Below are 15987 nucleotides of genomic sequence, written 5' to 3'. Positions count from 1 at the left end.
TGATAGTCATTCTGACTGGGGTTGGATGGAACCTCAAAGTAATTTTGATTTGCATTTCCCTAGAAACATTTAAAAGTATTTATTAGCCATTAGGGTTTCTTCTTTTGAGAACACTGTGTCAATCCATAGACCATTTTTGCACTGGGTTGTTTGATTTCTTTATGTTTACTTCTCTTTTTTTGCAGAGTATGTTCTAGACGTTATTCCTGTCAGATGTGTGACTGGTGAAGGTCTTAGATCCTGTAGGGTGCCATCTCATCTGAGTGACTTTGCTGTGCAGAAAGCTTGTGATTTCAAGGTTTCCCTCATCAGTTGTTGGCCTTATTCTCTGAGCAAGTGGAGTCCTATTCTAAAAGTCCTCACTTTCACCTAGATCTTGAGCTGTTTTCTCTACCTTTTCCTCTAACAGCTTTGGTGTGTCAGATCTTAACTTATGCCTTTGTTCTATTTGGAGTTGATTTTTGTAATGCGTGACAGATAAGAATCTAGTTTCATTCTTCTAGATATTTCATTTTCCCAACACCATGTATGTATTGACAAGGCAGTTTTTTTCCTTCAGTGTGGCTTTAAGCATCGTTATTAAAAACCAGGTATATACATACATATATATGTATACATATATATATATATATGGGTTTATATCAGGGACTTAATTCTGTTGATTTTCACATCGGCTTCACACTGTTCCAATGCCATAATCATCATCATCATCATCATCATCATTATTATTAATTATGTTTACTTTGATGCTATAGCATTGAATTTTGAAAAACATGTTTAAAATAATTTGAAAATCTGGCATTTTATGCCTCTAGTGTTATTCCTATTGTTCAGAATTGTTTTGATTACTAAAAGATTTTTAAAATCACTCCAGATTAGGTTTGAGGTCTATTTTATAAATGTTATCTAATATCTAGATGCTAGATAATATCTAACCAGATATTAGATTAACTATGCTGGAGTCCTGCCGTCTTGTGCAGCTCTCACCAATGCTGTGCACACTGCTCAGAGTCTGTGAAAGTTGGTCCCCTGAGGGCTTCAGCTTTCTGAGTTCTGTTTAGATCTGATTCAAGGTTGTTGGTTTTGTTTTTCAGCCTTGCAGTATTTTGTTTGTGTGGTTTCAGTGCACAGTCTTGTGCCTCTGGTCTTACTTTACCAGGGTGTGTGGTTGTGTAGCTGAGGCTGCAGAAGTTCTTTGAAATGCTGTCTTGTCAGCTGTCAATGCCCCAGGGAAGGGACTTCCCCTGGTTTCCCCTGCCATTGCTTCTACCTTGGGTATGATGGCACTGTCCCCCAGCTGTTGAGAATAGCTGTTACTTTTCTGATTCGCACCTTATTTCACACAGACTCTGCTCACCCTCATCTTTTTGTAGATGTTTTTAATTATTGCATATTAGTTATGTAAAACAGTGGTTCAATCATGAGTTTTCATAGCACATATAATACACAACCTTTGAAGGAATAAACTGCTAACAGTTATTTTATGTATATCTTAAATTGACATCTAGAGAATATCTATTTAGTTGATAATTGCCTACAGAAAATAACTTTTGGATCAATAGTAATTGACAAAATGTGTCTTCTAAAATTACATAAAATCTTTGCTATAAGGTTAATCCATGGCATCTATATCGGGACTGATCAAAAAATCCTTGTCCTGTTTTGTTTGAGAACAGGCACCCCTGCTTGCTGGAAACATTTTGGGACTAGCTCTCAAGCAAAAACCTTTACGAAACTGTAGGTGACAATACAGTTTATAGAAATGCAATGTCAGTGGACGGACTGGAAAATTTTAACCACAGTAGAAAATTCCTGAACTGTGGTATGAGTAACGGGCCTTGGAGTGGAGACAAAGCTTTTTAATGAAAAGTTTAGTCAACACTAGAAGTTATATGCAGATTTAAAATAATCAGTGTTTGCATCTGCACAGCAATTTCACTTTGCTTGAAGCAGTATTTACAAGATGCCCATCTTTGTAATTCACATTGAATATCTTCTTCTTTTGTTAAACCTGTCTTACTTGGGTTTTGCTATCCACTTGCTTTCTGTTGTTTGTTTATTTGATTACTTTTTATGATAGTTAGGGATTAAATTCCAGTTCTTTCATATGTTAGGAAAGTCATCTACCACTGAGCCTCATCAATTACAAAATTATAAAATTAAATTTGTAAATAAACATAAAACAGGAAGAAAAAAGTGCCCATGTAAATGACAAGATCCTATTTAGTAAACCATAACAAAATCAGACCAACTAAAACATTTTATATAAAGCAGTATTGCGGGCAACTCAGAAATTATAAAGACTCCTTATATGCTCATTGAAAAGATAGTCGTCATCTGTTTAGAACTCAGACTCACATGGCCTAAAGAGACGAAACTTAGCACTGGGCTGACGTAAAAGGTTAGTCTATAGGAAACAGTAAGTTGTTCTGTTCCATTCTTTGTCCTCTACCAACCAGTGACAACTTAATGCGAAGAGACAAGATGCACATAGTTAGCAGCAGGTTCTCATTGTTGTTGTTTGCCTAAAATTCCTTGTGCTGCACAAGAACCGGCGGCTTTTTCAGTGGTTTGGTAATTATACCTTTCAAAGCCCACCAAAAGTATATGCCCAGTTCCTCTCCACATCCATACAAGCCCAAAGCTTTAGTCTTCCACCAGATGCATGTTCCGAGTCCTACATCCATATGCAGCATATCAAGCAGGAGTCATTTTTACCATAAGCAGTGTTGCCTGGGGTTTGTTAATCCATAGTTGATAAAGTTAATTTGGGAGAAGGAAGAGAGAATGACATCTTGGCTACCTTCAGGGGAAAAGACTCTTAACAGCACAGATGGTCGCAGAGGAGATACCACTTACAGATTTGAAGCACTAGAATTGATAATGGTATGACTCAGCCTTATGAGATTAAATGTCCTACTTCCCAGGACTCTGAGTAAGGATACATAGGTCTCTCACCCTTGATTAGAAAGGTTCCTTAGAATCAAAGATTCCAGTCAGAGAATGCATCTGTTAAGTTGGTTATTTTTTCCTTATCATCTACCACCAATACCCAGGTTGTTTATATGAAAAATCATAGCATTTCTATGCAGTCAGTAACATAAAAAATTAAACAGCCATATATTTTGAAAGTCCATTTAAAAACCCAAACCTGTTATGTGGTCATCAATGATGAGAGGTAAGCTAGAAACAGAAAAATGGGGCAACTCAGACTTCTTATATATTCAGTTGTGAGCCTTGCCTTTAACTGCTACGCCATCTCTCCAGCCCAGTTCTTGTACCAGAGGGTTTATAAGGAACAACTACTTTTAAAAGAAGTTACAATGGCTGGTGATAGAAAAGCTGTAATTAGCTTAGCAAGCATGAGACCCTATATTCAATCCCCCAAACTGAAAATAAATCCATCAATTAAAAAAAATAATTAAAAAGGAGTTAGAAATTCTAAGAGGAGAGAAAGAGCAGGAGTATCTTTACATTGTTTGGAACGTGGGCATGTTACCTTCCTAGAACAGTGAAAGTTCCGTTGCACTTGAACTCCAGTTCTGCCTTCCTTGTGTTAGTGATAACATTTAGCTTCCCCATGACAGGATGGGATGGAAGTGGGATGGAAGAAGCTAGAAATCTATGGGGAATTGTGAGAAGAGCTTGTCGACACTATTCTTAGTATCAATATGAGTTCTCAAGAGTGTATTCTAGTAATTCAAGGTTAGTTTAACCACATTTACAAAATAAAGAATCGCATTCATCTTAACAGATACAGAAAAGAGTACTTGCCAAAATTGAGCACCATGATTCTTAGCAAAGTCTTAATAGCCTGGTGTTCCTTCGCTTTGATAAGGTACCCCTTAGCCCTTGCCTGGAACTGAAGCAAGCACGTTCACACTCACTGCTATGTCACCTTATATTAGAAAACTGAGATGTTACATAGAATATGAGATTGGTATAGAAACAGCTATGTAGTTTTATATATAAGCAGTAAACATGAAAACTAACATAGTTCCATTTTAAACAGAAGTTTGGAAAAAAATCCGTGGATTACTTAGAAATAAATTAGTGAAAGATGCTAAAAGCCTTTATAGTACTGTAATACAGTATTGAAGGTAATAAAAGTAGCTTTAATAAATGGAGTGTTAGCTCTTATATTTGTAGATTTGAGAATCAAAATTGCTAGTTGTCCCTAAATCAACCCATAAATTCAGTGCCAATTATAATCTTAGCAGGGCTTAAAACAAACCCAGAAAATTGTTTATAGAAGTATTTTATTTATTAAAATATTTGATATTTTAAATATCTAAAGTTAAATATAAAATAAAAGTTTATTTTAAAATATATGAAGAGCCTGAGAACACACAAATCTGGGGAGGGGTATAAAGCAGATTAATAATTATGGTAATAACACCAACTTTTAAGCTTTACTCTAGAGATTTAATAACCAAGATAGCATAGTTGCCATAGGTCAGATTAACAGATCAGCAGGATTAATCTTGAGAACCCCCAACCCCCAGTCAGCCGGGTCATTGCAGGATGAACAGCCAATACTTTGCAGTCTAGTGTGTGGCTAAGCTGTGACATTTGGTGATTTAGGTCCTTAAGTTCATTTTGAATATACAACGACTTTATGGGAATTTAAACTTATTAGAATTCAACGACCATCTCTAATAGCCATGAAATAAAAAAATTAATGAATTAGAATTTAATTTAAGTAAAATTAACAGCTTCCTTGATAATTAAGAAAATGAGTGAATAATTCATAGATTAGGAAAGAGTAGTCAGGCCTGAAACGGCAACCCTTACTTCCAGTAAAACAGTGCTAGGTGTTAGAAATACCGGATGAACATAACATAGCCACAGTTGTTGAATTCCATTTTTGTTTGTTTGTTTGTTTTTTCGAGACAGCGTTTCTCTGTAGCTTTGGAGCCTGTCCTGGAACTCATTCTGTAGGCCAGGCTCACTTCAAACTCACAGAGATCCGCCTGTTTCTGCCTCCCGAGTGCTGGGATTAAAGACATGTGCCACTACTGCCCGGAAAATTCTGTTTTTTATATTTTAAGTATGTGAGGGTGTTCTCTAGGTTCATTGTGTGACTAGCACTCAGCACATATTTGAGAATTATCTTCATTTATGCTTGTTCTTAAGCCAAGGAAAAGGGGAGGTTGAGAGCGGGGAGAGAATGAAACTGGTGATTGTGTCCTAGGGTTACAGTAGTTTGAGGCAGAGCAAATCTCAGAAGTCACCACAGGATTAGAGAAAAAGAAGATAGGTGTCCTAAAAGGGAAAAATATTTGCATGGTGTGAATGATTATTTATGCTTATTGAGAAGTCAGGTAAAACCCAAAAGTTATCCTGAATTGCCAATTAGAATTTACATTGGAGAGAGTCAGGCTTGGTGGCACACACATGCAGTCTCAACATCCAGGAGGTTGGGGCAGGAAGATCACTGCAAATTCAAGGCAGGCCTGAGCTACATAGTGAGACCCCCAACCCCAAAACACACAGATACACACAGACAAGTGCAGCCGCAGAGCACAGTTATGAGGGGGATGAATAAAGGCGTGTGTGGGGAGGGGATGGCTGGAACGTACAGGTACTTGAATGTTGAGGATACTTGAAAAATTACAACATTCTGGGACTGGAGAGATGGCTTTGCAGTTAAGAGCACTTGCTTGCTGTTCCAGAGGACTTAAGTTCAGATTCTAGCACCCAAGTTGGGCTGCAGTTCACCACCACTTGTGACTCCAGTCCCAGGGTATTCAACACACACTTCCGGCTTCGGCAGGTTCTCTCTCTGTCTCTGTCTCTGTCTCTCTCTCTCTCTCTCTCTCTCTCTCTGTGTCTGTCTGTCGGTCTCTCTGTCTCTCTCTCTGTCTGTCTCTGTCTCTCTCTCTCACATACACATACACACCAAAAAAAAAATCACAGATGCCTATGTTTTTTTAAGGTTTACTGTTTGAGATTAAGAGAGACTGGCCACACAAACATGGAATAATGGTTGAGGGACTTCTATTTGAGGGGGAGCTACTTAATCATATATATGAGCCACTGGGAGGAACAGTTGGAGAGGGTGCAATTAAAGATGTAAGGATAATAAATGTTCAATAGCAGCTTGCCTGCCTGAAACAGCCTCTGCCTTCCTTCCGCATTATGATTTGCTGTGGGATTGAAAACAGCATCGCTAAACCTGTTAGATGTATCCATAAATCAAATATTTACAGGCTTAAGCCTTTGAGGAAAGTGACATCCTTGTGACCTTCATCTTTGCCAGGAAGTTGAAGTGTTACTATTTTGGGCAATCTTAAAATAAGATATATTGCTACTAAATCTAGTATACTTAAAAGAAGAGCGAGGATGATGTAAGATTCTCAGGTATGCCCCTGGCTCTAGGCTGTTTATCCTCTAATTCATCCTCCCGGGGTTCTTAAAAAGAAACAGCCACCTGCTCTTCATGCAGCCTCTCCAATCTCCCCTTTTTCAGTATGATAATCTGTTGCTCAATTCCTTTTTTTTTAAACTTCTAACAGTAAAGAAAAGTCACAAATTATTCAACCATTTTTTTCGATTGCCTGCCCCTAATCTCATTTCCCTGTGTTGCACCCACGTGAAGCAGGTGAAGACCCACACACTATTACAGGTACTTGCTCTGTGAGTTTATTGCTCAGTTTGAGCAGCAGCGGAGGGTAGAATTCTTTTCTGTTCTACTACATAGCATTGTTAATATTCTCTAAATATGTAAATTTCCAGAAAAATAAGACTTTAATAGGTAATATTTTCTTCTATAAGAAAAAAATAGGTAATAAATTATTGCATAAATGTATTGGGCCAGAGTGATAGGTTTCCTGGGAACATCTTGCCTTAAAAAAAAAAAATTCCAGTAACTCTTTGTTGTAAATTTTACTGCAGTTTTTAGCTTTTTCTAATTATAAAAAGAAAAATTAACTATAGGTGATTTGGAAGAAAGAAAGAGGTTATCAGACGGGTAACTATGTAACAAATCTAGGTATCTCTGGCTGCAGACCATGTAGCAACTGCCAGTTGGATCGTTTTCATGGGAAGTTTCACAGGTTGTTCCCAGCAAAGTGGCTCCTCTCTGCAGTCGCCCTAAGCACAGCCAGTTTGTAAAGTACACCTTGCATCTTGCAGTGGCTGCCCACAGCTCTCAGATCAGAGTTCACGGTTTTTAGTTGAGTAACAGTAACGTTCATGACTGAACATTCGCCAGCCACATCATATTACCCTTTCCACCCCTGGCACAAGCCCCAAACATCTCTAGTTCCTCGAATATGTCAGGTTCCTTTTGCCTCCCTTTATGTTCATGGAGTGTACTCCGTTTCCTCTTTTTTGTTTTAAGGCAATAATAATAATCATCATCATCATCATCATCATCATCATCATCATCTTTGGCCTTGTTTTAGCTCAAATGTAAGGAAAACTCCAGGAAATGGTCTAACCTTAGACTGCCCCTTGTAGTCTCACTAAGTGTTTGTGACATTGATCATGCAGTCAGTATGCCTTACTCATCCGCTGTCCCCTAAAATATCAGACATGAGAGCACTAGTTCAGGCAGTAAAGGTATTTAATAAAACATGATTAAACTTGCTGCTTTGAAGATTTAAGAGTTTGGATTAATATTTATTTATATTACATATAAAGAACATTGGTAGAGATAATCATGTTTACCTTTCCATTACTAGAAGGACAATTTGTCATTAGTGAAAACAGTAGAAAAAATTGCTTGTATTGTTAATGAAGCAATGGTCACCATTGTTTTTAAATATTACTAAAGTTTGCTTAGGGGGAAGAACTATTTGAAATGTTCAGAAAAGTTATGATGTAAATAATATAGTTTCACAGGAGACTCGTTTTGATAAAATTTGAACATACTCCATTTTGTACCTAAAACTCCATGGAGCAATATTCATATCTTAATTCAATGATTAAGCCTCATGATTCTTCAGTATTTTACTACACTCTTATGAGATGCTTAATTGGTGGTGGATTTATGCTCTTTGAGATTAGATTTATAAATATAAAATAATTTAAAATGCCCTAGCTATATAAAGAAAACTGTAAGCCTTTGAGCGCTATTTAAAAATTTCAACCAAGTAATCAGGCATTTGGAAAGATAGACAAGTAAACAGTTGTAATATGTAGATGAAGTGCACATTAGCAGTAGCACCACGGGCTGTTTGTGAGGACTGATTGATGGCATATGTAAAGCCTCTCTTACTGCTTAATACAGTTCAGCTGCTGGCGGTAGTTGTTTCTCCTTGCTGTTTTTTCAAAGTTAAAAATACATCATTTCTCAAGATTATAAAAATTACACAACTAGCAATAAATAAAAAAGTCAGTAATGACTAGTAAACACTTTGACATTGCTACTCCTCCAACTCATTATGCTTTTACAAAAATTACTATGTTACAATGATTAGTGGGCAGGAAAGGATGTATTTGTGAATTTGTAAATAAATTTTCCTACTGAATTGCCCTTACCTGAGTTCCAGAGTAAGAGTTAAAGTCATTAGCCCAGTGGGCTGAAGAGATGGCTCAGTGCCTTAGAGCAGACGCCCTTCCCAGTGACCAGGTTCCCCAGAACCACATCTGGAGGTTCCCAACCATGTAACTCCAGGTCCAGGGGGTCTGATACTGTCTTTAGGACTTTGTGGCCTTTTGCATTGACCTGGGCATACATGCATGTGCACGCATACTCACACAAACACACACACACACACACACACACACACACACACACAGTTAAAATAAGTCTTCAGTTCTTTTTCTTGGATATTTTTAGCACAGTACGGGCTTGAGAGATTTGTTAGTGGGGAAAGGCACTTGCTGCCAAGCCCAGGGTCTGTGTTTAGTTCCAGGGATCCACATGATAGAAGAGTTGTCCTCTGCAAGTTGTCCTCTGACCTCCACCAGCCATGCCATGACATCTACCCTACCCCCAATAAATAAATGTAATAAAGTTTTTGTTTTTAAAAAATAATTTATTTTTATTTTATTAGCATTGGTGTTTTATTATCCAAAGGAGTTTTATTGATACAAAATATATTTTCTCATTTGGATAACGGAAGTTGATAAGCCTATTGGTTTTTCTATATGAATTTTGTGCATAGGCCTCTTAATATTTCTGAACGCCTAACGTTCTGAGAGTCACTCAGTAAGTATGCTTCAGTTTTTTATTAGTGTCTTTGTAGGATGTAAATTCTCTGGGGACAATACCATATCTGTTTTAATCTTCTGTCCCAAGCAAAAGCCTTGCCACAGACTGACAAATATTTGTTAAAAAAAAAAAAAGTGTGCGAAAGCAATCATATTACAAACGTATTCTTTGATTTGGTTCAATTAAAATTTATTGTGTCCTTAGAGATAGTGCTATGATGGAGGAAGGTCATTGGCTAATAAAGAAACTGGTTTGGCCCATTTTATTGGTTAGAACATAGGTGGGTGGAGTAAACAGAATAGAATTCTGGGAGGAAGAGGAAGTGAGGTCAGACCCGACAGTTCTGCTCTCTAGAGCAGAGACTCCATGCTCAGCTCTCCCGGGTAGACTCGACAGCTCTGCTCTTTGGAGCAGAGACGCCAAGCTCCGCTCTCCCAGGCAGCTCCAACCCAGGATGGACGTAGGCTAGAATCTTCCCGGTAAGCGCACCTTGGGGTGCTACAAACAATTATTAGAAATGGGCTAGTTCAGGTGCGAGAAGAGGCTAGATAGACATGTGCCAAGCAGTGTTTCAATGAATACAGTTTGTGTGTTGTTATTTCTGGCATAAGCTAGCAGGCGGCTGGGGTGCTGGGGACGCAGCCCCGCCGCTCCTATTTCAACAGTGCTAAAGAACAGTTGTATTGATAGTAAATTTATGCTACTGTGTATTTCCGTTTCCTTCATTTTGTCTGGATCTGTTTGGTTTCTCTTCATTCTCTTAGGCTTAGGTTTGGAAATGCTAAGAACTAAACAGCTGGCCCTAGTGAGGCCTTTGTATTTTGCTTATGATTCCTGTATAAAAACAGTTTCATAGGAGGAGGAGATAGCAGCTGCTCCCCGATCTGAACCTTTCTTGCTGATTTTCAGCATAGCAGAACATGAAGAATGGCTTTGTACTTTATTCAGATAGATATGGTCTTAAAACCTTTGGTTTAAATTAAGAATTTTGCAAGACAAATAGTGACTGACTCCCTGAAGGTGTTTATTATTTCTAAGAGCTGCTGAAGTCGGGTATAGACTTCCTAACATTAGTTACTGTTACTGTTACTGCTGAAGTCGGGTATAGACTTCCTAACATTAGTTGCTGTTACTGTTTTGTGTTTATTAACATAGTAATTATGCTACTAATAAAAATGTTAACAGTAAAATATGGCTGCAGTAATGTCTAGTTATTTACCTAGCTCATCAAAGTAACATTTCTGAGTGTATCTCTTGATTAACCTTACATCTCCTGTCTGGTTTTGGTAACAGCATGCTTCTACTGCTCTTTAGCGAAGTGTCCTGACCTTACCTTTGTCTTGACTGGCTTCTGTTTTCAGAGATTGTAAACCAGTTGAATGCTCTGAGCAGCTTAGATGAAGATCCAGATGACTGCATAAAGCAAGCACATATGCCTTCAGCTAGATCAGCCAGTTCCTCTGAAGGTCTAAAGCTTTACTCCTCCTTCTTCTGTTGCCTGTTTCCTGTGACTCGTTTTGCTCTGACTGTCTGCTGAGCTGTCAGCTTTGTCCTTGTCTAATTTCTTGAATGTTCTCTGTGGTAATTTGTAGTGCACCACCAGACAACAAGGTAACAGACCTCATCCTTAACAAGTTAGTTAGCAACATCTAATCACCTGAATTCTAATCACCTGAATTCTAATCACCTGAATTCTAATCACCTGAATATTCTTAATCACATAGTGTTTCTTCTTTATTGAACTTACTATTATACATACACTTAGTATTTGTATCTCTATCTGTTTACAAGTCTGTTCAGCACTCAGAAATCAAATTTGGCTGACATAGGACGTTTCTTTACTGTAGTTCATTTTCTGATGTAATTCCCACATTAAATATGTACCTTCTGGTTTATTTTCAAATGTTGGTGTACTACAAAATACTCGAATGGCATGCTGCCACTTATAAAATACTGTCTTATTATTTGCAGGTATTATTAATGTGAATTTTAATATATTACTAAAACTTATGATTCATTATATCTGTGATAAACTTCACACATGCATTTATTTTCAGAACTTATCAACACACTTAACTTTTTGGATGATGCACAAAAGGACTTGGCCACTGTGAATACAAATCCATTTGATGAACCTGATGTAACAGAATTAAATCCATTTGGAGATCCTGACTCAGAAGGTAACATGTCTGTTTATAAAAAATCAATTTAAATGTTTTCCACCTAAACAATTTTTTCTCTTCTTAAAAATGTATGTATTTATGTATTCTTTTCTCATATAGTACATCTAGACGGCATTTCTTCCTTCCTTCTCTCCTTCCTGTCCCTCACCCCACCTCCTTTCTACCCCAGATCCACTCCTCTATTTCCCATCAGAAAAGAGCGGGACCCCCAGAGACGTCAGCTGAACATGGCATAACAAGTTACAGTGAGACTAGGCTCATACCCTCATACCAAGGCTAGACGAGGCAACCCGAAATGAGGGAAAGGGTCCCACAAGCAAATCATTTTTCTTACCAAGTCATCTTAAACTCTTAATGCTTGAATAAGGGCTGTTGAAGAAGTAAGACTCTGTTTAATTAAACTCCTTGCTCAGAATAAACGCAAGGATGATGGACTACTGTCTACATCTTGGTGACTGCTCTCATGAAATCTTCACTTGCTTTCAATTGCTCTTTGACCAGCTGGATGGAAACAGTGTTTCAGCTCCAGGAACTGCTCCTTCCACTCCTTCAGGGCCTTGTCATTTCGTGGTCTTTCTCTTCTAGGCCTTTCTCACTTCACTCCAAATTAGTGAAGTTTAATTTTGTTTTGAGCTATAGATTATGACATATTTAAAATATTAATAACTTATGTTAAATTTATAGTAAGTCTCAGGCAATCAGTTCAAGCACCGTTTTCTATAGATTAGATCTCTAAGGCTTGAAGGAGTGAAGTGACATGACCTTGACCTCTGCAGCCCTCCATCTTGTTTTTATTTGTGATCTTATTTTCTTTATTTTTCTGAAATGGGTTCTCCCAGCTAGAACTTAGAGTTTAGGCTAGAGTGACAGTCCCGGGGATCTGCCCACCTCCAGTCCTTAGCCCCTGCACACATCAGCAATTCTGTATTAAGGCTGCCATGTAGACGCTGGGGATCCAGACCCAGGCCCTCGTGATTACACAAGCACTCACGACTGAGCCTTCAAGTTACTTCTCAGAATTTCAATAACGGACTTTTGGTTTCTACTTAATTATATTATTAGAATTGTCTGGCATAATTTAAATTACTTTTAATATACTATATTCTTTGGCCTGCTCTACTCTAGAAACCCCCTATTTTTATCACCAAAACAGTGTTCAAATTTTTTTTTCAAACTAAAATTTGAGTGTTTTAAAAGTGAACTTAGTATAACACATTTGTGTGTTTACCTTCGTGATTTAATTCTCCCTCTCACGCTTTTTCTCTTCAGAACTGAGGACTGGACCCAGGACTTTGTGCTTGCTAGGCAAGCTCCCTACCATTAAGCTAAATCCCCCGCCCCACCAAGCATGCTTTTAATGCAGTACTTCAACTTGGTTTCTGTTGAAATAGGAGCGGCGGGGCTGTGTCCCCAGCACCCCGGCCGCCTGCTAGCTCATGCCCGAAATAACAACACACAAACTGTATTCATTTAAGAACTGCTTGGCCCATGAACTCTAGCCCTTACAGGCTAATTCTCGCACCTGGACTAGCCCATTTCTAGTAATGTGTGTAAGCACCCCAAGGTGCGCTTACCGGGAAGATTCTAGCCTCCGTCCATCCTGGGTGGGAGCTGCCTGGGAGAGCTGAGCATGGAGTCTGCTCCAGAGAGCAGAGCTGTCGGGTCTCCCCGGAAGCAGAGCAGAGTCTGACCTCACTTCCTCTTCCACCCAGAATTCTATTCTATTTACTCCTCCCACCAATGTTTTAACCTATGAGGCCAGCCAAGCAGTTTCTTTATTGCTCAATGACCTTCCTCCCTCAGGTTTCTCTATGGTGTTCTTGTTCATTAGATTCATGTTTATTGGCTCTGAAAGTTTGAGGTTAGAACTGAATATGGCCTTGCTCAGTGATAGAATGCACACGGCCCTGTCTTCACCCCCACCTGCTCTCTCCAGAAGCAGTGTATGAGTATATGTTGTTTACATCCCAGAGGGAATGTATTGATACCAAGATGGTGTATTCTGGGATAGATACCAAGTATCATCTTTTAAAAAAAAAAAATCCATTTTTATGTTCTGTTAAAAATCAAATTTTCTCTGCTTTAATTTGTGATGGCAAGCTCTTGTAGTGAGATAAACAGTAACCCTGCACTCCCAAGTAGTTTAAAGCTTTGGAAGTTTCTGTGCTATCACAGTAGTATTAGACCCTTCGCACGCTGCCATGAGGAAGGCTGGAGAGAGCACACAGAGCCGAAGAGCATGAACTGCTCTTGCAGAGGACCCTTCTTCACTTCATAGCCCATCTCAGGAGACTCACAATCACATGTGACTCTGGCCTTATCGTGCACGAATCCACGTGCACACATATATGCATGCGTGATTTAAAACAAGATTAGTCTTTTAAGGCTGTCATGAGCGATTAGCAGTCTGAAGAGGCAGGGTTCAAGAGTTATCATCCTAAAGAAGTAAGCAGAAATCCTGCAATTTATGTTTTGTTGAGCTTCAGGGTTCCTTAGCTCTTCAACAATATATTCTTATTTCATTAATGCTTTGTACTCTCAGCCTTGTATTCATGAATTCAAGACGCCTATTTTTGACAACATTAAAAATAGAGGCTGTCATATGGTGTGAGTTTAACCTGACTTTCTTGTTGTTTTATAGAGCCAGTCACTGAAACAGCATCAACTAAAAAACACGAGGAACCTTCTTATAATAACAGCTGTGATCCCTTTAAAGGTGCGCAGACTCCACAGCATTTGAACCCATTTGATGAGCCCGAGCCCTATGGAATTATCAAGGACTCTCCACCGCAGCCCACAAAAAGGAAAACCCTGAGACCCGTGGACATGAGCAAGTACCTCTATGCTGACAGCTCGAAAAGTGAGGACGAGCTGGACGAGTAAGCACGCCTGTCTCCTTTGCTCTGATCGCAGCTCAGCTATGTAGTAGCGTAAGGAAGCCCTCTGAAGTCTAACCAAGTGGTCAGCAATGTTTATATACATTGCATAATTCACCCTGCTTCCAGAAATGCTTTTGAGAATCCTTTTTTAGTAAGATCCTGTCTCTGTTTTATAGAGATTTGGGGGGCGGGGGAGGGTGTATTTCATACATGAGTACACTGTGTTTACATCACTTACCCTTCATTCTCTCTCAAGTTCATGTCCTCTTCCTTTATAATCACACACACTCAAGACCAACAACAAACCAAAAGAAGAAAGGGACCCTACTGAGTCTGATTCATGCCGACTGTATACACAAGAGTCTATGGCTGATCACTAAGGCTTGGGCAACCTCTTGGGGCTTGTCTCAGTGGGAAGTTAAACTTGCCTCCTTCCTTCCCTCCCTGAGTTGCCATTGACCTGGGTGGGTCCTTGTGAACCTTTCCTCCATCCATGTTGAATGTCTACTGGCTGGTCTTGTGCAGGTGACAGTGCTGTTGCAAGTTTGTGGGCCCAGCCCCCTTGCCATGTCCAGGGGGCAGTCTCTTGCAACTGGTCTTTAGAAGTTTCTTACTTTTCATTAAGGTGTATATCTGTCTTCCCTAAAGTGACAAATACAGGAGAATGGTGATGGGATCTGGTTGGAATTCCTATTCTGTTTTCTCATCCAAACTCAATTATAAATGACGTTTAGATGTTTTTAATTGAAAATTGTAGGCATTTACTTCAATTCTCTCACAGTTCTGTTGGGGAACCATGGAGTTATATATGGTAGATGATAAGACTTGTTCAGACACTTGACGGCATACTGCCAACATTTCTCAGTAAGATACCACTATGAGCCGAGTGTAATCAGAGCTGGCATTTTACTCAGCTCAGGATGGAGATAAGAGGGAGCTGTTCACATCACACCCTGGCATTGCGTGTGACAATGCTTAGGACCCTGAGTGCATTTATAGAGCAGCAACCAAACTTACTTTCGCCGTGAAGCAATAGCACAGACTAGATTTAGCATCCCATCTTAAGCAACTAAAAATGGAATAAAATATTTAAAACAGTGCTTTTGAGACATTAAACAAAAACTGCAGGGGATAATAATCCACAAGAGAACAGAAAAAAGTGGATCCCACAGGTGTCCTTCAAGCTCACATTTGGAAATGTTTACAGTCTTTGGGGGGTTAGAAAAATTCACACTGTTCCAGAAAAATCTTCCTAAATTGGGGATACATAGTTTGGATTTACAGAGATGTCACCATCATTAATAAACCAGTGGTAAAATCTGCAGATGAGCACCAGAGAAGAGAATTTCAGAGCTCTGTAGAGGGTTCTTCCTCATCCTTAGCTGAGTGTTGATTGGAGCATACGTGTGAGTAAATTGTCCATGGACAGTTAGTTATGGGAGACTTTTTAGGATGGAGCATAGTCTGTTTCTCCACTGAGCAAACATAGGACATGAGGTAGAATGCCTAGACATGCCTCATGGGTAGCCAAGTTAGCCGACACCACAGATCTCTCTGCTCTCCCCAAAAGCCTAATGGCAGGGGCTGAAGAATCTGACTAACTTTAAATAAGTTAAATAAACTGTGTTTCACAGAAGCCTAAAAATATTTAAGGTAGTAAGCAAGATACCCAAAATACAATTTTCTTACTGACAAGCAAATTTATCAGGCACATAAAGAAACAGGAAGACATGACTATCATAGTAAGAAAACAGAGTCACTG

The 15987-nt window shown here is 39.0% G+C and overlaps 1 protein-coding gene across 10 annotated transcripts in view; it reads left to right on the top strand.

Moving 5' to 3' along the window:
• The window catches only part of Ehbp1 (EH domain binding protein 1), a 254819-nt gene that overhangs the window by 109208 nt on the left and 129624 nt on the right, over nt 1-15987 (top strand). For 8 of the 10 annotated variants that reach the window (XR_007591427.1, XM_050140935.1, XM_050140936.1 and 5 more), the window contains exons 8-9: nt 11221-11343; nt 13988-14225. Coding sequence is in view for 9 of the 10 variants with exons in the window: in XM_050140935.1 (XP_049996892.1) it covers nt 11221-11343; nt 13988-14225 (361 nt within the window). In the remaining variant the exon portion in view is untranslated. The remainder of the gene's footprint in view (nt 1-11220; nt 11344-13987; nt 14226-15987) is intronic. The other 2 variants (XM_050140939.1, XM_050140938.1) reach the window with 1 other exon arrangement.

Source organism: Alexandromys fortis, unplaced genomic scaffold, assembly GCF_014885135.2.
Source record: "Alexandromys fortis isolate MF-2015 unplaced genomic scaffold, M_Fortis_MF-2015_v1.1 scaffold_7, whole genome shotgun sequence".
NCBI classification, from domain to species: Eukaryota; Metazoa; Chordata; class Mammalia; order Rodentia; family Cricetidae; genus Alexandromys; species Alexandromys fortis.
This window is presented reverse-complemented; position numbering and strand designations above follow the sequence as displayed.